The 27,385-nt window shown below is 35.7% G+C and overlaps 1 protein-coding gene across 11 annotated transcripts in view; it reads left to right on the top strand.

Moving 5' to 3' along the window:
• The window catches only part of PPP2R5C (protein phosphatase 2 regulatory subunit B'gamma), a 219,947-nt gene that overhangs the window by 156,070 nt on the left and 36,492 nt on the right, over nt 1-27,385 (top strand). For all 11 annotated transcript variants that reach the window (XM_056811259.1, XM_007473570.3, XM_007473568.3 and 8 more), the window contains 4 exons: nt 13,695-13,805; nt 14,697-14,789; nt 14,873-15,003; nt 26,986-27,045. In XM_056811259.1, the coding sequence (XP_056667237.1) occupies nt 13,695-13,805; nt 14,697-14,789; nt 14,873-15,003; nt 26,986-27,045 (395 nt within the window). The remainder of the gene's footprint in view (nt 1-13,694; nt 13,806-14,696; nt 14,790-14,872; nt 15,004-26,985; nt 27,046-27,385) is intronic.

Here is a 27,385-nt window from a genome sequence, read left to right as displayed (position 1 = left end):
TGGGGAACAATTAATAGTCTATTTTGGCTAAAACCTTAACAACTATTTGGATATTGGAGTAAGAGAAAGAAGAAATTTCCAAGCCATAGAATTGTTTGTTGAACCTCTGTTTTCCAGGGTCCTGCAAAACTGTAGGGCAGCATTGATGTGGGTATTCCTGACCCAAGCTGAGGATAGATGAGGAAGAGAGGAAAGAGGCTTCAAGCCAGAGTTCTTGGTTCAGCTCAGTAATAACAATAAGAGCAGCTAGTATTTATTTAGTACTTTATGGTTTGCAAAGTACTTCACAAATATCTCACTTTATCTTCCTATTTGCTATTATTATCTTTATTTTACAGATGAGGAAATTGAGGCCAGATGGATTAAATAACTTGGCCAGGGTCATATAGCTAGTCAGTTTCTCAAGCAAGATTTGAACTCCTCACTCGAATCCTTTGGCTGTATCCACTGTGCCACCTTCTTGCCTGTAGCTATATCCCGAAAGGAAGAAGAGATGGAGAAATGCCTTTCTTGGAACCAGATCCTTAATAAATCCTTGTGCCTGAGGCTCTGGTATGGGTAGTCTTGGGCATATTCCTGAAGTCCCAGACTTTTGGGTTTTAGGAGGTGTCTTGGGTTCTGATCTAATAGAGCCAGGGGTTGGTCTGAAGTCTGAGCAGCTTCCTTTCCCTGAAGGAGGTTATAGTCTATCTCAGTAATGGTGAACCTATGGCTTGGGTGCCAAAGATGGCATACAGAGCATTCTCTGTGGGCACATGACCACCCTCCCCACCCCCAGAGTTCACTAGAAAAGCAAAGGAACTTAGGTGGAGCTGTTCCCCTTTCCCTCTCCACTGTACCTGATATTTCCCATCCCTGCCCCTCTGCCCAACAGCCAATGGGAGTGCACAAGTGGCAGAGCTAGAGGGGAGCAGAACGCTTGGGGTACTCTTTATACTCACTGAGGACATTCCTCACTTCACCCACCCCTCCAACCAGCAGCCCAATGGGAGCGCTTCCTCCTTCCCCTGTGTGCAGTAAGAGGGGTTTGGACCACAGCACTCAGTTTGGGGGGAAGAGGGGCAGGGGCAGGGCCTGGCACTCCAACTTTAAAAGGTTCACCATCACTGATCTATCTGGTTAGAGAGATAAGACAAAAAAACTCAAGACAAGTCATAATATACCCTCAGTAATACTGGTTTTACATTATCTTACTTAATCTGCCTTTGTGTTAGTAAGACTTTGTTGACCTGTGAGAGATGCAGTGTTTGTTTAGGCACCTTTACATAGTATTCATTCTTTCTATAAACATGCATTTGGAGACTGTGGGGCAGAGTATTTTTGTGGGGGAAAAATACTTTAATAACAACTTGCTGACTAGAAAGAGTATGGTACTGCTCTCTAGGTAAAATTTACAAATATGACAGAATTTACTAACTTTCTCATTTTCTTCCCTCTCTAGTCTTTATCTCCTCCCAAAAAAAAAATGTGGAACTGAGATCTAATTAGCCATTTAATTTGTAATAAAAAAAGAACCATTCAGCAACTGTGGTAGGTGCTGGAGTTAGAAAGAAAAGACCCCCAGGAGCTAATAGTCTAATAGAATAGATCAGTGGTGTCAAATTTAAATAGTAGCAAGGCTACATAGTAACTTAGAAAATCACAAATTACATTATGTTGATTTTTTTAATTTGTAAAATAATTTCCAATTAGCTTTTACTATGGTTCCAGCTGCCCTTAGAAGTTTTGCCTGGCTCAACAGGTGAACAATAGTGTTATATTTCCAGAGTAGACTACATGTACATAAGTGGGTATTTACAAGATACTGAATCAATGGAAGGTAATCCTAAGAGGGAAAGAACTGGGAGCAATCAGTCTGGAGAAGGCCTCTTACAGAAAGTGGTCCTCGAGATGAACCTTTAATGAAGGTCAGGGATTCAAAGAGACAAAGAATGAGGAAGAAGAGCATTTTAGGCCAGAGAGGCAGCCAGTGTAGCATTTTGGATAAGGTACAGCAAGAAAGCCAACATACGAATGTAGGAATAATGTTTAAGAAAAGTAGAAAGGGACCAAGTTGTGAAAACTTTCAAATGCCACTCAAAGGAATTTAAGTTTGGACCTAAAGATAGGAAGAAGCCTTTGGACTTCACTGAATGGGAGGAGAAAAGTGACATAATCCTACTTGGGCTTCAGGGAAAGCATTTTGGCAGCTGTGTGGAGGATAGATTGAAAGGAAAGAAGATTGGAAGCAGTTATTAGAAGGTAATTACAATACTCCAGACCAGAGGGGAAAAGGACCTAAGCTTGTGCTAGTGGCTATGCTAGCAATGAGAAGCTAGGAGTGAAGAGTGGTATGGAGGACATGACCCAGTGCCTGGGAAGATGATTATGCCTTAGACCAGTGGTGGCAAACCTATGACACGTGTGTAAAAAAAGAGCACACAGAGCTTTCTCTGTGGGCACACCTGCTGTCACCCACCAGAATTCATTACTAGAAAGCCAGAGGGACTCCAGTTGGAGCTATTCCCATCCCCCTTTCCACACTCTCCTGGGGACATTCTTCACTTCCCCTGCCCCTCTGCCCAGCAGCCCAATGAGAGTACTTCCTTCTTTTCCTTTCTGGGACAAGGTGGGGGGAAGGGGGGAATGTGGCTCATAGCATTGCACATAGCTGTAGGGGACCAGAGCACTAGGGCCATTCTCTTCACCCTCTCCACATTCACCTTTCATCTCTTACCCCTCTGCCCAGCAGCCCAGTGGGAGCACTTCCTCTCTCCCCCATCTGTGGTATTGAGGATAGGGAGGACACAGACTCGATCTGGGAGATGGAATGGGAGTGGGAGTTGGTACTCTGTCTCTAAAAGTTTTGCCATCATTGCCCTAGGCATAGTAGAGAAGTAGAGAAGTATGGAAGAGAGAGCAGAAAGATAATGCATTCTGTTTTGGACATGTAGTATTCAAGGGCACGTAGTTTGAAGTATTTATAAGGCAATTGATAATATGAGACTAGTGCTCAAGAGGGTGACTGGCGTTGGATATATAGATCTGGAAATCATTTGTGTGGAGAAGAGAGTAAAAAAACTAAAGAGAACAAGATCTAGTACAGAGCCTACCAGAACAATCAGAGTAGGTGTCACATGAATGAAGATCCAGCAAGAGAAACTGAAGGCGCAACAAGATGCGATGGAGGAAAGCCAAAAGAGGAAGCTGTGTGACAGAAACCACAAGAGGAGAGGATATCCCAGTGGAGAAGATGACCAGCACATTTTGCAAAATGAGGATTGAGAAAAGGCCAGTGAAAGATCATTGGTAACTGATGGGAGCAGTTTCAGTTGAGTGAGGTCAGAATTAATAAGGGAGGAGGATAAGTTTGCCTTGCTGCAGTAAGGGCCCTGTGGAGATTACATAGCCTAAATTTGTAGTGGACCCATTTGACACAATTTGGGGACTTTCCCCCCATCTACCCAGCAGCAAGTAGTCTAGGACCGAAAGAGGAAGATAATGAAAGTTATAAAAGATTCCAATTTGACAAAGCATGATTGACTATAGAACAAGGACTAAGGGATATGAGAGTAAAAGTAGTGTAGAGTTGAACCAAGAAATCTGTATTGAGAAGGGAGGAGAGTGTGGCCAGAGCAAAGATGACCTCAAAAGTTACTGTGGTATGGAGAGATTTGGAGGTCACCTGGAAGGCAGAATTTTTAGGAGGAAGAGTGAAGCATAAGGAGACATGGAAATGGAAAAGATTATGATGGGATAAAGGAATTTTGAAGTTCTTGAACACAGAAATACAACACTTGTGGGTAATGGCAGTAATACAACAATTCATTTAATAAGCTCTTTACTATGTGCCATGTACTCTAACTATCCCAGTGGCATCTGGTGGCACAGTGAATACTGTTGAAATCAAAAGGACCCAAGTTCAGATTTGCCCTCTGACCCTTTGCAAGGGCTAGAGATATAAGTGACAGCACACTGAGTCCAAGATTTGGTGTCTGGAGGGAGCCAAGTGTTAGTGAGGACCAGTAAAAAATGGAGCAAGGGCAGAAATAAGGAAAAGTGATAGGTTTATTAATAATGGTGGAAACCAGAGACAGCTAGGTAGCACAGTAATTGAGAGCCAGGCCTGGAATCAGGAGGACCTGCATTCAAATATGGCCTCAGACACTTCCTGTCTATGTGACCCTGGACAAGTCACTTAACCCCAGTTGCCTAGGCCTTACTACCCTGCTGTCTTAGAACTGATATGAAAACAAGAGGGTAAGGGTTTCTTTTTTTCAAATCAATAAACAAAATAATTATGATTATAAAACCCAAGCCCCAGAGGGCAAAGTAGAAAATGGAGCATAATCTAGTTGAGGTGGGCAGGGAGGAAAGAATGGAGAGCAAGGGTTAGGAAGGGGGTTTTTTTCCCACCAACTAAGAGGGTATTCAGTATTAACTGGGATGGTATGAGTGAGATGGGGTAGAAAGCAAGTTGACCATTGCCTAGCACATAGAAGGCACTTAATAGATGTTGATTGTTTAAAGCAGAGGGATCTGATGTATATTTATTGTCTAGACAGCATGGAATCAAAACCAGAAAATAAAGTTCAGTAGAGAAATTTGTGTGAATAAAATAAATACAGAAGAGAAGCAGAGTCTTAGACTTCTGGTTAGCCAGGTTTTCAAACAGGGCACATTTTCTGATAAGACGAGCCCTGGACCCAGGGCTCAGTATTGACCATGCTACCTTGGACAACTGACTCAGTTTTTTCTGGCCTTCATTTATCTCATCTATAAAATGTGAGTAATAATATTTACACTACTTACCTTACAGAGCTAATGAGAAATTCAAATGAGGTGATATATCTAAATTTTTTAACTTCCAAAGCACACGTAAATGTGAGTTGCTGTTGTTATCAGAGCTCAGGGGACAGTAAAGTCAGTAAGAGACAAGGGAGCCAACACAAGTAGCACTATTAAACAAGGTTATGACAATTAATTCTAGGACAAAGATTCTCCTGCCCTTGTTTTATGTTGTCTGTTGAGGATGGGTAGTTAAAACCTAGCAGGTATATCTTAGTAGTCTCAGAAAAACAGCTTTTAAAGTCTGTATTTCTTTTTAGCAGAAGAAAACTAAATCTTATGTAGTATTTCTATAGGTAGTTTAAAATGTCTTAGATAGCCGTTAAAATATAGGTTGACCAAGTCAAGTGCCACCTTTTCATTGAAGCGTAAACAATACTCTTTCTCTTTTAACACTTATAACACATAACTTATAACACTCCCAAAATTCTTAACTTTTAGATCTGAAAGTTAGTCAACAAGCATTTGTGAGTACCTTCTCTGTGCCAACTGGCAATTGTGCTGAACACTAGGTATACAAGGGAAGACCAAAAAAAAGTCCCTGCTGTCAAGGAACTCACTGTCTAAGGAGGAAAATAACATGCAAATAAACAATTATATGAAAACAAGACACATAAAAGATAAATTGGAGATAATTATAGGAAAGGCAGTAGCATTAATGGGGAAACAGGAAAGGCTTCTTGTAGAAAATATGATTTTAGCTGAGCATCAAAGGAAGCCAGGGAGGCCAGTAGACAAACATGAAAAGAAAAAATTCCAGGCATGCAGGACAGCCAGTGAAAATGCAGGAGAGTCTGTTTAAAGAGTGTCCTGGTCTAGGAACAGCAGAGAGACCAGTGTGGCCAGAACATAGAGTATACGGAGGGAGGATAGAAGGACCATTTTATGAAGAGCTTTGAACGCCAAATAGGATTTTATATTTAATCCTGAGGGAGACAGAAAATCAGTGGAGTTTAATAGGAGTGGGAGGTGTTTGACATGTTCAGACCTGTAGTCTATTCACTTTAACAACTGAGAGAAGGATGAAGTGGAGTGGGGAAACATTTGCCCCAAGGAGACCAACCAGCAGATTATTGCACTAGTCCAGTTATGAGGTGATTAGGTCCTATACTTGGAAGGTATGAGAGAAGAGAAGAGTGTGTATTTGAAAGATACTATAAAAGTAGACTCATCGGGCCTTGGCAATATATTGGATATAGGAAGTAAGAGAGTGAAAAATCAAAGATGGATGACATCTTGGTTGTGAGTCTTGGGTGTTTGGGAAGATGGTGCTGCCCTTGACATGATAATAATAAAATTAGGAAGAAGGGAGGACTTGGAAGAAAAGATAAGTTCCATTTTGGACATGTTAATTTTAAGGTGTCTACAGTATGTCCAGTTCAGGATGTCCACATGGGAGGCAGAGATGTGAGTTGGTTAAATAATCTTCTAATCATCAGTAGAGATGTTATCATAATTGAATCCCTGAGAACTAATGAAATCAGCAAGTGAAATAGGAGGAGAAAAATAGATGGCCCAAGACAAAGCCTTGGAAGACACCATCTTTAGTTGGAGCTATCTGGATGAAAATCCAGCAAAGGAGATTAGGCAGGAGTAGTCAAGCATATAAGAGAGCTGAGAGAAAGTAATGTCATGAAAACCTGGAGAGAAGAGAGCATCAAGGAGCAGAGAGGAGTTCAGTAGAGTTAAAGGCTACAGAGAGGTTAAGAACGATGAGAATTGAAAAAAGGCCATTAGATTTGACAATTGAGAGTAAATTTGAAAAAAATAGTTTCAGGTAAATGATGAGTTCAAAAGCCAAACTAGAGAGTTAAAAAGAGAGTGAGAGGAAAGAAAATAGAGGCACCTATTATAGATCACCTTCTCAAAGTGCTTAGCCACAAAAGAAAGCAGAAATCTGGGTCAGTAGCAAATGGGGATAGCTGGATCAAGTGAGGATTTTTTGAGGATGGCTTACATGGATGTATTTGTAGGCAGTACCAAAGCAACCAGTAAGCAGGGAGTGATTGAAGATTAGTGATAATTGGGATGATAGAGTGAGCAATCTCCTGGAGAAGATAAAATGAAATTTAATCATTTTTGCACTGTCTTTGATGAGGAGAAGGGCCACCTATCTCTTCATGGGAAATGGGTGAAGGAGATAGTGGTAGTAGAAGATATCTGAGTGATGTAAATTAGGGAGGAAGGGCTAAAAGGGAGCTTCTCAGTGAATGGCATCATTGTCTTTCTGTTAACTGAAGCATGGTACCCAGCTGAGAGGATGGGCTGAAGGAGAGCCATGGAAGGACTGAGGAGGGATAAAGACATGGTATATTGAATCAATAATGAGGTATAAAATAACTTTGCCACAGAAAGGACCCAGTTGAAAGTAAAAATTTGTAGTGGACCTAGTCATGATGATTTGGTGATTTTGCTCCAGCTTTCATTTAGCAGCATATGCATTGAATGGACCTTAGGGACTATCTAAAGTAATTCCCCCATTTTAAAACTGAACTAAATTCAACACGTAGATTAAATATGAACCTTGAATGCGGCATTCTGCTAAGACCAGAGGTCAAATATCCTAATTTCATGCATGATTCCTAATAGTCAGCACTACATTCCCAGTTACATAACTCTCAGTCTAGTTGTGGTTCCACTGTGGTTTCCCCTTATACTTCTACTGCCTTCCTTACTCATTTTATCTAATTTATTTTCCCTCCCCATCCCATATGGCCAGGGGTAATGGAATAGAGTAGGTGAAAAGAGACCCTTTGTCTTTCTGTTCTTCCAGGTCCTAGGATTCATTCTTTTCCTTTACCTCTTAAGTTGGGAAAGATTACAATATGGGATCATTGAAAGCACTGCAAAATTTCCCAAATGTAATCTACTCTGGTTTTCTTAGTTCACCATCTATATTAAACGTCCAATTAAACATAGTTCATAGACTGCCAGTCCAGGTGTGTGGCATAAACTGGGCAAGAGATCGTTTTCACCCATTTTCATTTTTTTTCTTTATGGATGATTAGACAAGCTCTTTTCACAATTGTAAATTTCTCTAAGGGGGCTTTGTAGTATTCGAGAGCTCGGTATAATTAATACAATATCATCTGCAAATACATTTTAGAGAACTTCAAAATTCTTTGACTTTAGATCCCAGTTCAGGTAAAATAATGATATGGTTAACTCTAAGTTATATCTTTAAATTATTTTTGGTCTTTAGCAAATGTGTATGTGTTTGCCATTTCTTAGACTTTGTAAAGAGTTGATTCTGTGTATCTCATTACCTTATTCCAAATGTTATTGATCATGGTACTATAAAAGGAGCAATGGGCTTTGATTCAGAAGGCTTGGGTTCAGATCCAGGCTCTAGAATTTTCCAGCTGTGAGATTTTAAAGAAGTCCCTTCACCTCTTTGAATGCCAGTATCCTCATCTGTAAAAATGGGGGCAATAACTAAGTATTATTCTGAACTTCGTTGGGTTGTGAGCAAAGTACTTTATAAGCCTTATAGCACCATGAAAATAGGAGTTAGTGTTTTTTAGTGCTAACAAACTTCAATATATTCATTTGCTGAGTGCTGACTCTGTGCAAGGCACTATGTGTTTTAGTGAAGAGATTACATGAAATATAATTTAGTCTTCACTTTAGTAGAGATGGGAAGAGAAGACACATTTAACACCTAAGAAGACAACTAACAGTTACATAGCCAAATATGGTAAGTGCTATGAAAGTAGATAGTTTATTGTTCTGAAATAGAAAGGTTTTAAGAAATTTGATTTTAACTTGAAGGATGGATAGGATTTCGACACACATTCTAATTTGGGGGGAGGGGAAGATTGTATTTGAAACAGTGAGATGAAAGACATGTAAATAGACACAAAAGTGTTCAAGGGTTATTAACTAACTACTGCAAACCATTCTGGCTGGAGTTAGGGTATTATATATTTTGTTGGGGGCTAATAAAGTTGGAAACATAAATTGAGACCAAATTATGGTACCTTTAAAACAAGGCTGAAAAGTTTACATTTTATTCTGTATGAAGTGAAGTAAGTAGTTGAATGACATGTATTAGGAGTATTAACCTCTGCATATGTATAGAAATAACAAGAAGTAGAAGATAGGAAGTAAGGAGATCGGGTAATATTGATTAAGTGGAGTACAGAAAAATGGGGACTATAAAATGACAAATTTAGAAACTGGATGAATAGGGGAGATTTCATGACAGCAGAGTTAACCAACAATTATAATTCATAAGGAAAATGATTTTCATTTTTTCAGGTGATGTTAATTTCTGGTTGTCATAAAAGCAACATTGTACTAATTTTCCAACAAAGAAAGGAAAAATTATATCTTTTCTCTTTACTACTATATTTCCTAAAAGATTATCAATTAATGGTATGACTATAGAAAGTAAAAAATCTTTTTTTTAAACCCTTATCTTCCATCTTAAAATCAGTACTGTGTATTAGTTCCAAGGCAGAAGAGTGGTAAGGACTATCCAGTAGGGGTTAAGTGGAAGTGTCTGAGAACAGATTTGAACCTAGGACCTCCTGTCTATATGCCTGACTCTCATTCCACTGAGTCACCCAGCTGCCCCCAAAAGTGCAAAATCTTAATGAAAGTTGTAGTGTTGAATAGAACCTATAATAGAACCTAATTGAAATTAACGATTTAAATTATCACTACTACAAATATGAATAACATGGAAATAGGTTTTGAACAATGCTTGTGGAAATGCTTGTCAGCTCCAGGAGGAGGGAAGGAAAGGGGGCAGGGGAGATCATAAATCATGTAGCCATGGAAAAATATTCTAAATTTAAAAACAAAAAGGGAAATTAACCATTACAGATTTTATTTAATAAAATTGACTGGATAATATGGAATCTAGCCCTAATGATTTTGAACCTAGAAGCATAAATTATTATACTGTCTTTCTGTGCTACCTCTACTGTGGCAACTTTATTGTTCTTCAGAGGATGGTCTATTCATAGTTTATAGTCATCATAAACTAAGCAGTCCTGTAGTTGTCATGAACATTTTATTCACACATAAGTAACATACATCAGTGGCATCAAGGCTGCCTGGTTTTTATGATGTGCTGTTTCTTTAGTTATTTTTGGCTTACATCTAACTCGGAGACCTAGTGGTTTTTAAAGTGAAGACTTTAAATTTAAGTATCTAAAGTAGAGGTAAGGTCATCAAACTCTACTTCTCAAATTAGATACAGCTTAGAATTTTGAGAAATTACTGTTGGTAAAAGCCTTTATGAATATTGTTAGGGTTGCAGTAAGTATAAGTGTTCTTGCCCAGTGCCCTAGGTTGTTAGGCAAAATGTTATTATGATATGATAAACTATAATTTATCATTAATGTGGTATTATATTATTATTATAATGATTACCAACTTACATTTATGTCATGCTTTTTTTGCCAGGTGCTTTACTCACAGCCCTGTGGGATATCTCCTAATTTTTTATAGCCAAGGAAACGGGCTCTAAATTTAAGTGATTTGCCCATAGTCACATAGAATTTATATCAAAAATGCTTTCCAATTAAAAAAAACAAAAGACATCATTAAAAAATAACTTCCCCAAGGGGACGTAGCAAAATTGGGACACTAATACACTGCTAGTAGAGTTGTGAATTAAACCAGCTATTCTGGAAGACAATTTGGAATTATGCACACAGGGCTTTAAAAGAATGCCTGCCCTTTGATCCAGCCATACCACTGCTGGGTTTATACCCCCAAAGAAATAATAAGAAAAAATACTTGTACAAAAATATCTGTAGCCATGTTCTTTTGTGGTGGCAAAAAAAATGGAAAATGAAGGGGTGTCCATTGATTGGGGAATGGCTGAACAAATTATGGTATCTGATGGTGATGGAATATTATTGTGCTGTAAGGATTGATGATCTGGAGGCTTTCCATATAAACTGGGAGAACCTCAGTGAACTGATGCAGAGTGAAAGGAGCAGAACCAGAAGAACATTGTAAACAGAAAGTAAAAACATTGTGGAAAAATCCATTGTAATGGACTTTGCTCCTAATAGCAATGCAACAAGCCTGGACATTCCTGAAGGAATAAAGAATGCCATCCACGTTGAGAGAAAAAACTATGAGAGTAGAAATGCAAAAGCAAAACACATGACATCACTTGTCACACATATATATGGCTATGTGATTTGGGGACTAGGCTTTTTTAAAAAATCACTCTATAGCAAAAATGAATAATATGGAAATAGGTATCAAGCGACAACATTTGTACAACCCAATGGAATTGCTTATCGGCTCCGGAAGGCAGTAGGGTAGAAGGAAGGGAAAGAAAATGAATCACAGAAACATGAAAAAATATTTTTAAAAATAAATTAATTAAATTAAATTCTTTTTAAAAAGACAGGACAAGAAAAGGGGAAAAAAATAACCTCCCAAAAAAATGAAGCTCAGAAAAAATGTAACTTATTAGAAGGCTATATAAATAGTAAGTTATAGGATTAATACCATGTTACCCTCTTTTATGGCCCAAGTATGACTTTTAATCCAAATGAATTTTAAGACTTTAATTATAAAAATTTTAAGCAATATTAGATAAGTTTTTGTACGTATGTTTCCGTGGTCAGATGCTGAGAGTAAGGTTACATATTACTTTTAGAAATTAAAAATATTGGGGGCAGCTGGGTGGCTCAGTGAATTAAGAACCAGGCCTAGAGACTGGAGGTCCTAGGTTCAAATCTGGCCTCAGGCACTTCTTAGCTGTGTGACCCTAGACAAGTCACTCAACCCCCATTGCCAACCTTTACCACTCTTCTGCCTTAGAACCAATACAGAGTGTTGATTCTAAGATGGAAGGTAAGGGTTTTTTTTTTTTTTAAGAAAGAAATTAAAAATATTTGTAATCACAGCATGTAGTTGCCACCAAATAAATTGATATCAATACTACAAACTTTAGGGAACAACTAGGTTCCTCGGTGATTTGAGAGCTAGGCCTAGAGACAGGAGGCCCTCAGATACTTCCCTAGCTGTGTAACCCTGGACAACCTCCATTGCCTAGCCCTTGCCACTCTTTTGCCTTTAAACCAATATACAGTATTGATTAACTAAGATGGTAGGTGAGAGGGTTTTTTTAATTTACAAATTTCACATGTTAGTCTCTCTCAACAAATTTAACCCCAGAAGTTTTTCATATAAGAAAAGTTTTCTCAGAGATCAAAATTAAAGGTTATTTTGAGGTTTTATGGCATTTTGCTACTGACTCCTTTAAAAATGAGTAGGTTTTTATATTCTTCATCCTTTTCATAAATGAGTGCCAGACTAATAAAAATAACAAGGTGCAACCATTTTTAGATGTAAACTCTTCTGTCATCTTTTTTATATTAAAATGTGTGTGTTTTTTATAGCTAACAAGTTTTTTTGTTAAATTCTGTATTTGGGGAATAATCAAGTGAATGATTCCAGCTCTCTGGAAAATGAGAAAATTCCTGCCATTCAGGAAATTATAGTTTAATTAGAAATAGAATGCAAGGTGAAATGTGGTATAATGGAAAGAACAAATGAAATAAAACCAGAAAGGGAAATAGTATGTTAAATGGCAGGTTCAGAACCCTAAACTAGAACTCCATAATGGAAACAACAAATTGAAATTTAGAGGAGACTAATATAAAGTTCTTCATTCCTTTTCACAAATCTTATTGTACAAATGTGAGTTGAGAGTACACATAAAAAAGACAAGTTGAGCACAGGCTAAAAATGAGCTGCTAAATTGGCAAGTACCACCTTAATCTGAATTAATAGGGACATGATCATCTAGATAAAGAGAAATAATAGATTTAACATTCCGCAATGATCACACTACATCCTAACCTGCCAGTATTTGCAGATTGTTTCATCTTTTCCTTTCCATCCTTATTCATAATAACAATTGATTACAATTCTTTTTCCTTTTCTCTCCTTAATTCTTTAATCAGCAAAAAGTTTGGGTTTTTTTTTTTTACTGTCATTCTGTGATAATTCTGCAGGTGAATAGTTTTGTCATTGTTGGGAATTTTAAGATTTAAAGTCAGGAAAAAGAAAAAATAGTTACCAATACATTGATATATTTTTTCTATGATAACTGAAATTTCATACTTGCTTTTTTTTTTCATTTTCATAGTGTTATTTTTAATTTCATGATTTAGTTTACCCTTGTCAGATTTTTACTTTTTGTGTGTATTCTCTTGAGGTTGGCAGAATTAAATTCCTACTTGACTGATCCAAGTTTGTTTTATATAAAAGAGAAGTCAATTTGTTTTTTTAAACCTATAGAAAAGACTGCTTTGATGCATCTATGGCATTGATTTCTCTATCAATGTCTATTTCAAGAGCTAATATTTTTCAAGTTAAGCATGTAAGCTTTTAAAATGAACGTATCCCAAAGAATTCTGTACAGAGAGCTTTAATCTTTAACACATTATCTTTTTGAAGGTGAAGATTAAGGGAGCAGTATGAGAGAATAGATAAGGGAACATAAGAAGGAAAGCATAATGGTAGGTAAAATCTGCAAGAGAGAATATTCACAGGAAACTAGCAATCTGTGCAAGCTTCTTGAAAGTGACTTCAGTAGAATGATAAATGACTTCATGCCAAAAAGAGTTAAAAACATGCTGCCAATCTCCTGCAGTATCATCTCCCAGATGTTGCTTCTGAATCTGTAGGAGTAGGGAAGAGCCAGATAAGTAAATGCCTTTCTTCTTGTTTGAGGTGTATGACGTGACATCACCCTTCATGTTACCAACGACTTTTGATTCATCAAACAATAAGTGCCTACTATGTGCGAGATTTGTGACCATGTGCTTATTTTAGTATTTCAAAATCATTTCATGCAAATAGTGAAAAAAAAATGTGGGTTTTAGTTTGCAGTTAACATGTTTCGAACATTACCACCGTCATCCAATCCCACGGGAGCAGAATTTGATCCAGAGGAAGATGAGCCAACACTAGAAGCAGCCTGGCCTCATTTACAGGTATTTAACTATAGGATTTCACCTTAGGGGCAGGGGAGAGACATGGTTGTTTGTTCAAAATGGTTTCTGAGCACTTAGGAAAGCAAGAAAGTACTCCCATTGGAGCCAGCATGGATTCATTAAAAATACTAAGCAGTGCTGTGCTGGAAGCAGCTCATTCTAGCTCATGAGAGCTAACTGTTAAATTTTCATTATAATCATTCAACCCTTGGAAAATGCCAAATGTCATAAATTAGGAATTGGTTTACTGTTTTTCTTTGATTGTCTGGACTTTAGAAAGTAATGGAGAAAATGTTAATACTATAGGTTAAACTTGGGGCAGCTGGGTGGCTCAATGGATGGAGAGCTAGACCTAGAGAGGGTAGGTCCTGGGTTCAAGTGTGGTCTTTGATATTTCCTAGCTCTGTGACCCTGGGCAAGTCGCTTAACCCTGATTGCCTAGCCTTTATCACTCTTCTGCCATGGAACTGATACTTAGTATCAATTCTAAGACAGACGGCAAGGGTTTTTTTTTTTTTTAAATAACATAGATTAAGCTTAAAAGTGTCATACATACTTTTTTTGAGAGCTAATTTGTTAAACATTTACCAGCACTATTGATACTAAGTAACTAAAAGTGTCATTTAAGAAAGAATATGTTCTTTATGCATAGTAGTACCTGAGGTTTCTTTTCATCTTTAAAAGAAAGATCATGTTAGATTAAGCCATATAACTAGCATTTGCTTTTTAGAAACCTAGCTTTTATTTTAGATGAACACTTTGACTGATTGTCATTTTCTAAAAGTTAAAGTTCTCTTTAAACACAAATAGTAAAATATTGGAATGTATGGTGTGGTTTTTTATTGTTCTTCTTTCTCTCAAACTAATTTGACTGTTTGTCTTTTTCTCTAGCTTGTTTATGAATTTTTCTTAAGATTTTTAGAATCTCCAGATTTCCAACCTAATATAGCAAAAAAATATATTGATCAGAAGTTTGTGTTGCAGGTAAGAATTTTACCTTAAAAATTGAAACATATTCATTTATACTGGAGATTTTTTTTAGTAAGTATCCCTTTTCCTTCTTTCAGCTTTTAGAGCTGTTTGACAGTGAAGATCCTCGAGAAAGAGATTTTCTTAAAACTACCCTTCACAGAATCTATGGGAAATTCTTAGGCTTAAGAGCTTACATCAGAAAACAGATTAATAATATATTTTATAGGTAAGTTAGAACTTGTATTCTCTTTGCCTTTTTATGTGATATGCATTTATTATGACATTTAATACGCCTTCATTTTTTGTGTGTCTAATTATTAACCTCAAAAAACAAATATTGTACTGCCATCCTTCTATCTATAATCTTTCTCTGCTATTCTCATTTCATTACATGGAAATGACCCTATGTAACCTCTCAAAAAACTAAGCCAGTGAGAATTTAAGCTATAGCAGCTGGAAAATCATTGATTTATAGCTTAGGGAACTAAGTATATAAATATATATATAAAAAAAGGAGCTAATTTTCAGAATTTCATCACCATGTTGGTTGCAAGATGATGAGTTTTTTAGCCACAGCAATCTTCAGAAGCATTGATTAAGTTGTAGCAGGGTAGTCTAAGTTGGTGTTAGGAATATCCATTCCAATAAAATCACAGATCTTTGAAGTATACTAAATACCACTGTCAATCCTCTCTTTTTATAACATTTAAAAGAAAAAAAGCCTTGGCCTCCATCCACACTCAGAGGAAAAGAAGTTTTAAAAAATTCACTCGTGTTTACATGATTTCATATAAATATTTGCTTCGATAAAGTCACTTTTTTATGACAAAATTAACTCTTTGGATCTATAATATTACTGTTTTAAGAATTCCTTGTACCAGCACACAGAACATACAGTTCCTTTGTGCCATTTTCTCCTACATGTCAAACGACAAATGTCTTCTCAGATGTCGAGATCTTGATCATTTTCTCATAAGCAAAAAAAAAAGGAAGAAAAGAAAATTCTCCTTTATAAAGTGAGATTCATTATTATGGCAATCAGCGTGAAGGATGGACATGCATGGTGGTGCCAAACATTTCAAGCTTCAAACAATATATTGCTTCATTCTGTTAAATCAGCACATTTTACCACTCCCATTTAAAGCTATTTTCATGGAAGTTTCAAGCACATTCTAAACTATTGTTTCTTCCCTTGGTTCCTCCTATTGTTCTAAAACAGGATATTTAGAAAAACTTCTTAGTGGGATATGTGATTCACCAGGTCTGAGCAAAGCATCTTGAGGCACAAAATTATATATCTAAAGAAGACATATTTGCAAAAAGAAAGTATTAAAATTATATATAAGTATATTCTTTACTACATATTGCATTGCTTTACCTGGAAATGAAACAGTAGATTTAGCATTGCATAGAATAATTACGTTAGTGTCTGCAGTTCAATTTTTAAAATATATAGCCTGAAAATGAAGTTAGAAGTGATCTATGTGAAACAGATTGTGTCCATTTGATGTATTTTTAAAGAAAAAGAAAAAAAGCACTTTCATATTAACAAATATTATTTCATTATTATTTTACATAACATTATTATTGTTTTTCATATTATCAAGCAGATGAACTTTACATTTTCACATTTGTTGTGGATTGAAACAAAAGTCAAGTAAAAATTTAACATTCATATTCTATTGATAACAACACAACTGTTGAATTGAAGCACTTTTTACTCTACTGCTTAAACTTGCTTGTAATTGCACCTTTTGGTACCTGCACATTTTCTATAGAACATAATTGTAACATATCCTCATGTGGGTTTAGATAGAGATTTAGTGGACCTTCAAAATCATTTATTTGTGTCATTTGTATTACAATAATATAAATGTTTTATAGTAATACAATTATAATATAAACCAGTTGTAAATTCATTGCTTCAGAAATAAATGCCTCTTTTAGGCAGGAAATAAAGATCAGGAGATCTTAATGCACTTAAAGCTCCTTATGAAGCAGTAGTCTGACACAGTAGCCAAAAAAAGTAATACAACCTTGAATTACATTTTCAAAGTCTTGGCTTCCAGGAATAAGAAGTCAATAGTCCACTTGTACTCTAACCTGGTCAGACCATATGAGGACTCTTCTTATAGAGTTCTGAGCACTCCAGTTAATAAGCTAAAAAATGTCCAGAGAAAAGCACCAAAGAGGATGAAGGTCCTTGAATCCATATCATGTAAGGATCTACTGAAGGCATTCTGGGAATAGTTACTGAAGAAAAGAAGCCTCCAGGGACATGATAGCTGTATTTGAGTATTTAAAAAGGTGTTTTGTTGAAGAAAGATTAGACTTGATTGATTTGAACCCAGAAGGCAGAACTAGGAAGTAGGGTGGAAGCTACAGAGAAAGGTCAATTTAAGTTTGAAATAAGCAAAACTTCCTAGCAATTAGATCTATTGAAAAGTACAGTGTGTTGCCTCTGGAAGCAGCAGGTTCCTTTTCATTGGAAAACTTTAGGCAGAGGTTGAATGACCCTTGTCCAGGATGTTATAAAGGACATTCCTTTTTTGGATATAAGTTAGACTAGTTGGCCTCTGAGTTCTCTTCTAACTCTAAAATGTAGTCATTCTGTAAAACATCTTTAAATTCTTCGTTATGATTCCTATGTATAATATGTCCTTGGTTTTTCCCATGTTCATATTCTTAAGGATGGTTGGCTAGATATTTTAAGGTCCTGGTAGAGCTGAAGCTAGAATTCAGCAGAAGATTGACCTAGTCATATTGCTTCATCATTATTTATATTTAAAAATATATTACCTATATTTCCCAATAAAAATGGGTTTCATGGCCTCAGCAACTTCCTAGCTATATGACCCTGGGCAAGTCACTTAACCCTAGTCACTTCACTCTTACCACTCTTCTGCCTTGGAACCAATACATGTAGCAATTCTAAGACAGAAGGTAAGTGTTTAAAAGTGGACTTGTAGGGCAATCCAGGTTCTGGGGCTTATTAGTACCTGTGAATTTGGGCAAATCACTTAACCTCTGTGGGCTTCAGTTTCCTCAATATAAAGCGAGACTTGCATTAAATAACTTCTGAGGTCACTTCTTAAAAATTTAGGCAAACAAGATGAAGTAATTTGCTCAGGGTTACATAGCTAGGAAGTGTCAGAGGTCTGATTTGAACTCATGCAGAGGAGTCTGACTCTAAGCCCAGGGCTCTGTCCACTGCACCACCTAGCTGTCACTTCTAACTGAATCTGTGATTTTGAGATTAAGCATCTCTTAATTGATTAGTTCACATTAAATCTGTATCACTAAGAATTACATTTTAATCTTTTCATCTATAAATTACAAATTTGGACACTTTAAGAATGTTTGGTTTTTGTGCATTCATAAGATCTCATACATTCTTCATTCTTTATCTAAATTGTATGTCCTCAGCTATTTCTCCACTTGAAATTGAATAAGGTTTGCTTTTGAGACTGATAAATACATTTCCTTCACATACTAAGATAGAAGGTTAGGTGTTTCATTTCTAAACCTAATGTAAGAGGACAACTTTAGAGAGGAAAGAGCATTCTTAAATTCCAGGTAAGAGTAGCAAAAGCTCAGCATAATTTAGTGTTCAAATTGAATATAGATGAAATTTAGGTTGTCCCTTGTTAACTATTTAACACAGACAAGCTGATAGGTAGACCATGCCATGAATTCTCAAAGTCACAGACTGAGAGCTGGGAAGGAGCCATATAAATTAACCAGTTATATTTGCTTATTTCAATAAGCATTTATTGAATGCTTGCTGTATATCGAATGGTATGTTAGACTATTATGGGAGGATATACAAATATGCATGATTTAATCCTTTCCCTTAGTGACTTTACAGTCAGCTAGAGTTTTGATTCAGTTTTGTAAAAAATTTTCAACTTGGGGAAATGGGGAAAGGGATGGTATCAAGAAAGAAGTCATGGAGGAAGTTGCCCCTAAGTTAGACCATAAAAGAAAAGAATGATTTCAATAGGAAACAGTGTTGAGAAGGTGTGTTCCTGATCTGGAGTGATTAGAGCCTTCTTGGAATAGAGGAGGGAAAAGTGGGCAAGATATGGCAAAACTACAAATAACACAAGATATAATATGCACTAGGTGGCAGAGGCACTACTTTTAATAATAAATGAGATTTACATAGCTCCTTAAGGCCTACAAAGCTGCCTTGTACATATGTTATTCCATCTGAATCTCAAAACAACCCAATAAAATAGGTACTACAATTATAACAATTGACAATTACACAAGCGTAGGTACAGACAGTTTTAAGTGACTTTATCATCCCATAACTATCAAAGTTGGGGCTTAAACCTTATTCTTCTATTCCCATACTGCCTCTCTGTCAAAAAAAAAGAAAATCTTTTAGGAGTATAATAGCAAGAGAAATTACTTCTGACTGGAGTGGTCAAGGAAGACTTTGTGGACAAAGACAGTTGGCCTGGCCCTTGAAGGATAAATAACATTTCAAAAGATGTAGATTTGAGAGGAAAGACAGTGGAAAGTAAACATTTACACCAAAAATTTATGTAACATTATAAAGTTTAAGTAGCAATGGGCAATATGAAAAGTAATTTATATAAAACAGACATGGAGATTTAAGTGTGCTCTTTGTATAATATGAGTCACCAGTTTGAAGCCAACTCAAAATCTTGAATTTCATTCATAGAAATTGGCATCCAGAGCAAGAGGGGTGATAGTCAACCTCATTCAAGTGGTAGGCAGAAGCAATGGAAACAAAAATAAGTGATCCTTTCTCATAGTTTGACTGTGAAAAGGAAATGAGCTATGGAGTAATAGCTTGAAGAGAAAATAGGATCATGTGAAAGTCTTAAGGTTGGAAGAGATCTGGACATATTTATAAACTCCAAATCACCTGAGCAAGGACAGATTGGAGAAGAAGAGGGATGGAAATTCAGCGATTTTGTGATGAAAGTTATTATGATGGGAGGATTTTTAAGACCTTCATAATGGAAGCTGTATTAAAGTCCCTCTCCAAAGTGTGGAGGCTTGTGCCATGACAAGACCTACAATATGTCTACTATCTGAAGACCAGACTCAGTAAAGTTGGGAGTGTTTATCACCAGACTATAGGGTCTGAGGAAATTTTAAGCCACAGCAACTCTCAGAGATCATCTTTTTAAGTCTCAGAGACCATCTGTGAAAGGAGTACCTATACCAAAATCCCCAATTCTTCAAGTGTTCATAATAGAAAAACTGCTTTAAAATAAAGTATATTTGTAAGATCAGTCTTTTAAAAAGGAAGAAAATGTTCTGAAATAAAATTATACAAATTTGGTGTCTTGGTTTTTATAAATGCTTTTTTAAAAGAAAAATTTCTCGATTTTCCAAGCTACAAATGTAGGAACTAAGGTTTATTTTGGACAAAGTCTCAGACTTTAACTCATGTAGGCCTGGCCATATACAAGCTTTAACAAGGTTATCCTATTTTTGAAGTCTGAAAATCTTCAATAGATTGTGGAATCTTCTTTTAATCATTTTTTGGGTCCAGTAAAAAACACTCTGGGGGAACTTTGCCATATATTCTTGAGGTTGTTATTTAAGCTCATTTCCTTTTTGTTCTATAATTAATATAGTTAAAGTGGTTATTATCTACAAATAACACTGCCTTCCCTTCTCCAGGTTAAGTAATGAATTTAACTTTCTTTAATACTTTATAGTAAATAGCACATGTGTGTGTCCCAGATTTTCTTATTTTGAGCCATAAAAGTAAGTTTGAAAATTAACTTTAGACAATATAGTAAAGAGGGTCAGCTAGGTAGTTCAGTGGTTTGAGAGCCAGGCCTAGAGATGGTAGGTCTTGGGTTCAAATTTGACTTCAAACACTTCTTAGCTGTGTGTTCCTGGGCAAGTCACTTAACCCCCATTGCCTAGCCCTTACTGCTCTTTTCCCTTAGAACCAATACACAGTATTGATTCTAAGATGGAAAGTAAGGATGGGGGTAGGGAGGGGGAGGAGAGAGAGAATCGAATAACTGCTTTGGTTGAGTTTGAGGATTAGTTGGTAAAAAGGAAAACAGCCTTGATTATGAACCCTTATTCCATCATTCCAACATATATGAAACACAGTCCAAAATTCTTTTTACATCTTTCTTCCTCTTATCTCACATTCTGTTCCCCTTCCCTTCTCCATCTAAACCTTATGGAAAGCTACATTTTCCATATTTATTTGATTGTGACTGTTACACATATTCAAACAAAAGAAACTGAATTTGAATATGCCTTTATTTTAAAAGAAACAAGCTTGCAAAAAAAACATATTGCTAGCCAAAGTCACATCAGGAGAGATTTAATATAATGATTATATAACTCCTATTTTAAAAATCAGTATTTTATGTTAAATTTTTTGTTGCATACAGCCACAGTGTTTGCAATGTTGAAAAGTATTTTAGTGGCTTAAATGTTTAGAGATTTATAGAGAGAACAACAAAGGAAATCATTTTACCTTGATGTAAAAGGTTAGGGAAAACAGCTAAATATAGTAACTAGATTGCTTGGCAACATCTTTTGAGCTCTGTGAATGACAGTAGAGGCTAAGGGGAAACCAAGATGTCTGAAATGTAGATGGCTTTCTACATTTTCCCAGTACCTAGACTCAAAACTCTTCGGAAGTTTCAAAGGCAGCACAATTCAGTGGATAGGATACTGGACTTGACATTTCTAAGCCTACTTTAGACATGTGTGATAATGGGCATATCACCTGAATCCCAGAACATTGGTGTCCTGATCTCTAATGGAGGATAACGCTTATCACTACACTGGGTTCTTTTGACAAAAGCACTCAGACAAATCTTGGATCAGTATCTAAGTGAGTTATTATCTTTATTTCCTTTTGCATTATCCTTACCATTCAAGCTGGTCTGTAAATCTTCTCATTCTCCCTTATCAGTTTATTTCAGATCCTTTCTTTCCATTGACACTGCCATTATCCATCCCTGTTACTTCACCTCTAGGCAGTGGCAGGAGTGTCTTCACTTTCTTTCTGCCAATGCTTACACTAATGCCAGGTTAATCTTTCTACAATACTGGTTGGATAGTCACTCTTCAATCTTTTTTTCACTAACCACTGCCCCTCAAATAAAATCCAAATGCTTTTGCTTGAAAATTAAGGCCCCAAAGGCTCTTGTGCCTACTTACCTTTTGAAGTTGCCCACTTTTTTAGTTTAAACTGGCCCATTCACTGTCCTCCAAATGTATGTTATGCTTTCCTCTTTTTGAAACTTGTTACTTGTATTTTCTCTATCCAGAATCTACTTCTCTTTTTACTTTCTCTCCCAGCTCCAGTCTTTTATCTCCAGCTATCAAAACCCATCTCAAATGCCAACTCTTCCTCAGAGTCTTCTTAAACATGCCATATAAGAAGTCCATTTATCCCTTTTGTTGGCCAGTGAAGACATCTGAACTTCCTGGGGAAGTTCTAGAAGAATTAGCAAAAATATGTTAGTCAATCTTTTAAAAAGTCAACCATGATTAGGAACAGTAAGCATGACTTTTTTCAAGTGTAGCCCATGTAATTCAATGAACAAGTTGTGGTATATGTTTATAATGAAATACTATTGTGCCTTAAGGAACAGTGAACAGGGTAAGTTTGCAAAAACCTGAAAAGACTTATATGATCTGATGCAAAGTGAAATGATCAGAACCAAGAGAACAGAACCAGAAATATTATACAGTGATCAACTGTGAAGGCTTAATCTATATTGGCAAACCTATGGCACACATTCCAGAGGGGAATGCTCCCCTCCCTCTTTCCATGTGCCTGAGGACATTTTTCATATCACCCTCCCCTCTGATAGCAGACCAATGGGAGCACTTCCTTCCTTCCCTATCTGGGGTATGGGGATGGCTTACATGCAGCATGAGGTTTGCAGTTTGAGTACTCAGTCTCTAAAAGGTTCACCATCACTGGCCCAACCCATTATCAGCAAAGCAAGTCTCCAATATAACCACAAGCTATTCATGGAAGAAAATGCTATCCATAGCCAAAAAAAGAACTATATGAATCTGAGTACAGATAAAAATATGCCATCATACACTATATCCTTCATGAGATTTCTGTTATATATGTGATATGTGTCTTCTGTCATGACATAAGCAATATAGAAATAGGTATTACATGAAAGAATTGGTATAACCTATATCAGATTATTCGCCAGCAAGGGGGGAAAGGGGAAGGGAGGGAGAAAAAAATCTGAATTTTAAAATGTCAAATAAGATTGTCAAAAATCATGTAAATGAAAAAAATTCAAAAATGAAAACATTAAGGAGTAGCCCATGCCTGAGTAACTTCATTTCCTTTTCTATCGTCCTGATAAAACCTAAGCCCCTTAAAGGCAGGAACTGTTTTATTGTTATCCCTCAAATACCTAGATAGTGACTGACATATAGTAATCACTTAAATGCTCATTGATTGACAGAGTTTTTGATCTGATAGATAGGGGAAAGGTTGTGAATAACATTTTCCTAAATCTAGTTTAATCAAATTTGCATTTAATAAAGTATATCATGGGGAAATGTAGACTACCAGTAATTCAATAAGACAAATTCAGAACTAGTTGAATGGCCAGACTGAAAGAATGTTCATTTGTAGTACCATATCATCTCAGGAAGAGTTCTCCAGTTAGCATTAGCTCATGATGCATGCTTGACCTTGTGCTATTTATTTTTTAATATTTTTATCCATGACTTTGAATAAAAGTACAGAGGTAGCATGTTTATTCAATTTTAAGGCAACTGTAAGTTGAGAAACTTAGAGAGACCCAAAAGGAAGAACCCAAGAATAGAGGTCAATTTAGTCTCTTTTTTTTATGTTTTATTTTTTCCAACTACATGTAAAAACAATTTTAACCTTCATTTTTTATAATTTTGAGTTCCATATTTCTCTATACCCTCTCCTCCACCTTTCCTTTTTGAGACAATAAGTAATTTGATGAAGGTAGTCAGGCAAACATTTCTGTATTAGTCATGTAAAAGAAAACAGACCAAGAAAACCCCCAAGAAAAATAAAGTTAAAAAAAAAACCAGTATGCTTCAATCTTCAGATTCTTTCAGTTCTTTCTCTGGAGGTGGATAGCATTTTTCATCATAGCTCTTCAAAATTGTCTTTAATCTTTGTATAGCTACGAACAGCTAAGTTATTCACAGTTAATCATTGTACAGTGTTACTGTTAGCTGTGTTCTGCTCACTCCTCTTTGCATCCATTCATGTAAGTCTTCCCAATTTTTCTAAAAGTTTCCTGTTCATTATTTCTTATATCACAAGAGTATTCCACCACAGTCATATATGACAACTTGTTCAGTCATTCCTCAATTAATAGATGTTCCCTTAATTTCCAATTCTTTATCACCACAAAAAGAGCTGCTCCAAATATTTTTTGTACATACAGGTCCTTTTCCTTTTTTTTTTTAAATCTCTGGGATACAGACCTAATAGTGATATTGCTAGGTCAAAAGATATGCATGATTTTATAGCCCTTTGAATATAGGTCCAAATTCCTCTCCAGAATAATAGTTGGATCTGTTCCAACTCCACCAACAATGCAACAAATTTTTTCATGTTACAATAGACAGTTTTCATTTCTTCATCTGAAAACTGTCTGTTCATATCCTTTAACCATTTATCAATTGTGGAATGATTCATATTTTTATATATTTGGCTCATTTTTCTATGTATTTGAGAGATGAGGCCTTTATGAGAGAATCTTGCTGTAAAAAATATTTTCTCAATTTTCTATTTTCTTTCCAACCTTAGCTCTGTATTTGTTTTGTTTGTATAAAAGCTGTTTAATTTAATGTAATCGGAATTATCCATTTTACATCCTTTAATGCTCTCTATCTCATTTAGTAATAAATTCTTCCCTTACCCAAAGATCTGAAAAGTAATCTATTCCATGTTTCCCTAATTTGCTTATGGCATTCCCTTTGTCTAAATTATGTGCCCATTTTGACTTTATCTTGATATGTGATGGGATGTGTTGATCTAGACATAGTTTCTGTCAAAATGCTTTCCAGTTTTCCCAGCAATTTTTGTCATAAGTTTGGATTTTTTCATTTATTTATTGAACCCAAGATTAGTGTGCTTATTTCCCACCTGTGTATTATGTACCTAATCTATTCATATCCACCACTATTTCTTAGCCAGTACCAGATTTTTTAATGATTATTTCTTTTTAATAGTTTGAAATCTGGTATGACTAGCTACCTTCCTTCACATTTTTTTTCATTAATTCCCTTATATTCTTGAGAGAGATTAATTTAGTCTTGAAGTAAGTGAAAACTTCCTAACCAGTAGAATAATTGGGAAAAAAAAAGAATAATTAAAAAGTGGAAAGGAATACCTCAGTTAGTGGTGGATGTCTTCTCACAGATTTTCAAACACTGACTAGTTAACCTCTTGTCTGATGTGTCAAAATGGGGATTCCTTTTTGGATATGGATGGTCACTGAAGTCCCTTTGGACCTTAAAATCATGTGATAGTAGTTTGCATTTCTTTTGTTCCATTATCACATTATATGTTGTATTATTTGCCTACCTCCTCTATCCCCATCAGATTAGTTGAGGATTCATTAAAGGTTTAGGATTGTCTTATTATTTTTGTAACACTCTTTGCCCATAATGCATCTAACTTAATATTCTGTCATTCACTTGGCACTTTTTTGTACGGTTTTTTGGGGGGGGGTTTGTTTGTTTTTTGCATGTGTTATCTCTCCCCCTAAGTTGTTAAGTTCCCAGGCAGCAGGACTGTATCTTGATTTTCTTTGCATTTCTCATTTTTAGCATCATTCCTTGCACGTAAAAGGCACTATTCATGCAGTATATATTTTTGAAAGATAATAAAGAATTATAATATTCAGGTATCTACTTAAATACTGCATAAAACTTTCAATATAGAAAATATTTTTGTTGTGTAGATTTGCTGAATTTTTAAAGATTTGTTCTTTAATATTTAATCATAATGTTAAATGCTTGAGTAAAAGGGAAATATAGTTAGAAATTTAATAATGTGAAATAAAACAAAGTTTTACCCATGATGATGAACTATCAGATCTCAACATAGCATAGCATTTAAAGTCTCTAGTGAGTCCTCAGCTATATCCTACTTTTTTTACCTTATTTCCCACTTCTCCCTGTACAGAGTCTCAATTTTCACTAGGCTACCACTAGCTCATTTTTCCATTAATAACATCAGATTCATTCCTAACTTCATTTTCCTTGACACTGTCTCAACCATTAGAATACTGTTTTCTTATCCTTCTGCCTATCTAAATCCTCCCCATTCTTAATAGCCCAAAACATATTCTGCTTTCATTTTTTGGATTTTCTCCAAACTGAACTAGTTTTCATTTAGTTCCTTCTCTGAATAATAATTGTCTGACTCTTTGGGATTTCATCATGTACTGCTTTTTATTCTACTTAACACTCTCATGCATTGCATTGTTTACCTCTCAGGGAAGTGCATATCTTATATTTTTATTTTCCCTTCAACACCCAGCCCAGAGCTTTGTGGTAAAAAAAATGCCTAATAAATAATTATTGAAAGTAACAAATATTCACAAGCATACAAACAGGAGCCCAAATGGCCAGCAGTCATCAGTATTATAGAGTAAAAATTAATCTACAGGGACATATTTCTTAGCATTTGCTTTAAAAATAAACTAATTTGAAGTATAAAATTTTTTGTGATTATTTAATTCTAAAAAGATTACTCTCCAAACTATCTTTCTTGATTATTGGCTAAAATATAAATTTTTGATATGTTAATTTAATTCAAAAACCATCTGTGAAGTTCAAAGAAATATTTATTTCCATACTTAGAGGCAGTGTGGAAGTGTTTTATCATTTGTCCTAATAGAGGATTAATGTTCTTTCTCTGCTACTAAGCCACCATCTTAGCTCTGCTCCACCTCCCCAACCCTCACCCTCAGGATCAATGTACTTGAGAAAATAGCATCATCATAGTTCTGTTTTTAGAATGGACTACCAACAACAAAATCAGCTGTGGCATTTATTCATTTTTTGAACAAATATAAATTCATATTTTTGCCATTAAAGAAAATTGTTTCATTCATTTATGGAAATGTTTTCCTAATTTGGAACTTTTGTTACCAGCTATTTCAGATGTTTTAATTGTGATGTTGTTTCAAATACGTTTTTTCCTCCTCAGGTTTATTTATGAAACAGAGCATCATAACGGCATAGCAGAATTACTGGAAATATTGGGAAGGTAAGTCATTGTATTGTTAAATGCATGAGAAATTTCTCTTTTGTATATTCTATAATACATTTTTGGAGTTAATTCTTAACTCAGTAAAGCCTCAAGTTCAATTCCTTGTTATATTTAGTAGTAATTCAAAATATTCTAAAAGATGACATACAGAATTTTATTTAATATGAAAGAGTAAACATACTTTTTGGGGAGACTGATATAGAATATTGCCCACATTTCCAAATTCAGTTGATGTGTTATTTTTTCCTCTTGGACAAATCAGGATGTTGCAAGTTTTCATGCAATGGTTAGAAGTTTAGAAGCCTCAATATCTCTGAGTTTTGTATATCAAGTTTTG

Source organism: Monodelphis domestica, chromosome 1 (genome assembly GCF_027887165.1).
Source record: "Monodelphis domestica isolate mMonDom1 chromosome 1, mMonDom1.pri, whole genome shotgun sequence".
Taxonomy (NCBI): domain Eukaryota; kingdom Metazoa; phylum Chordata; class Mammalia; order Didelphimorphia; family Didelphidae; genus Monodelphis; species Monodelphis domestica.
Note: the sequence above shows the minus strand (reverse complement) of the source record. Positions and strands in the feature narration are given on the sequence as shown.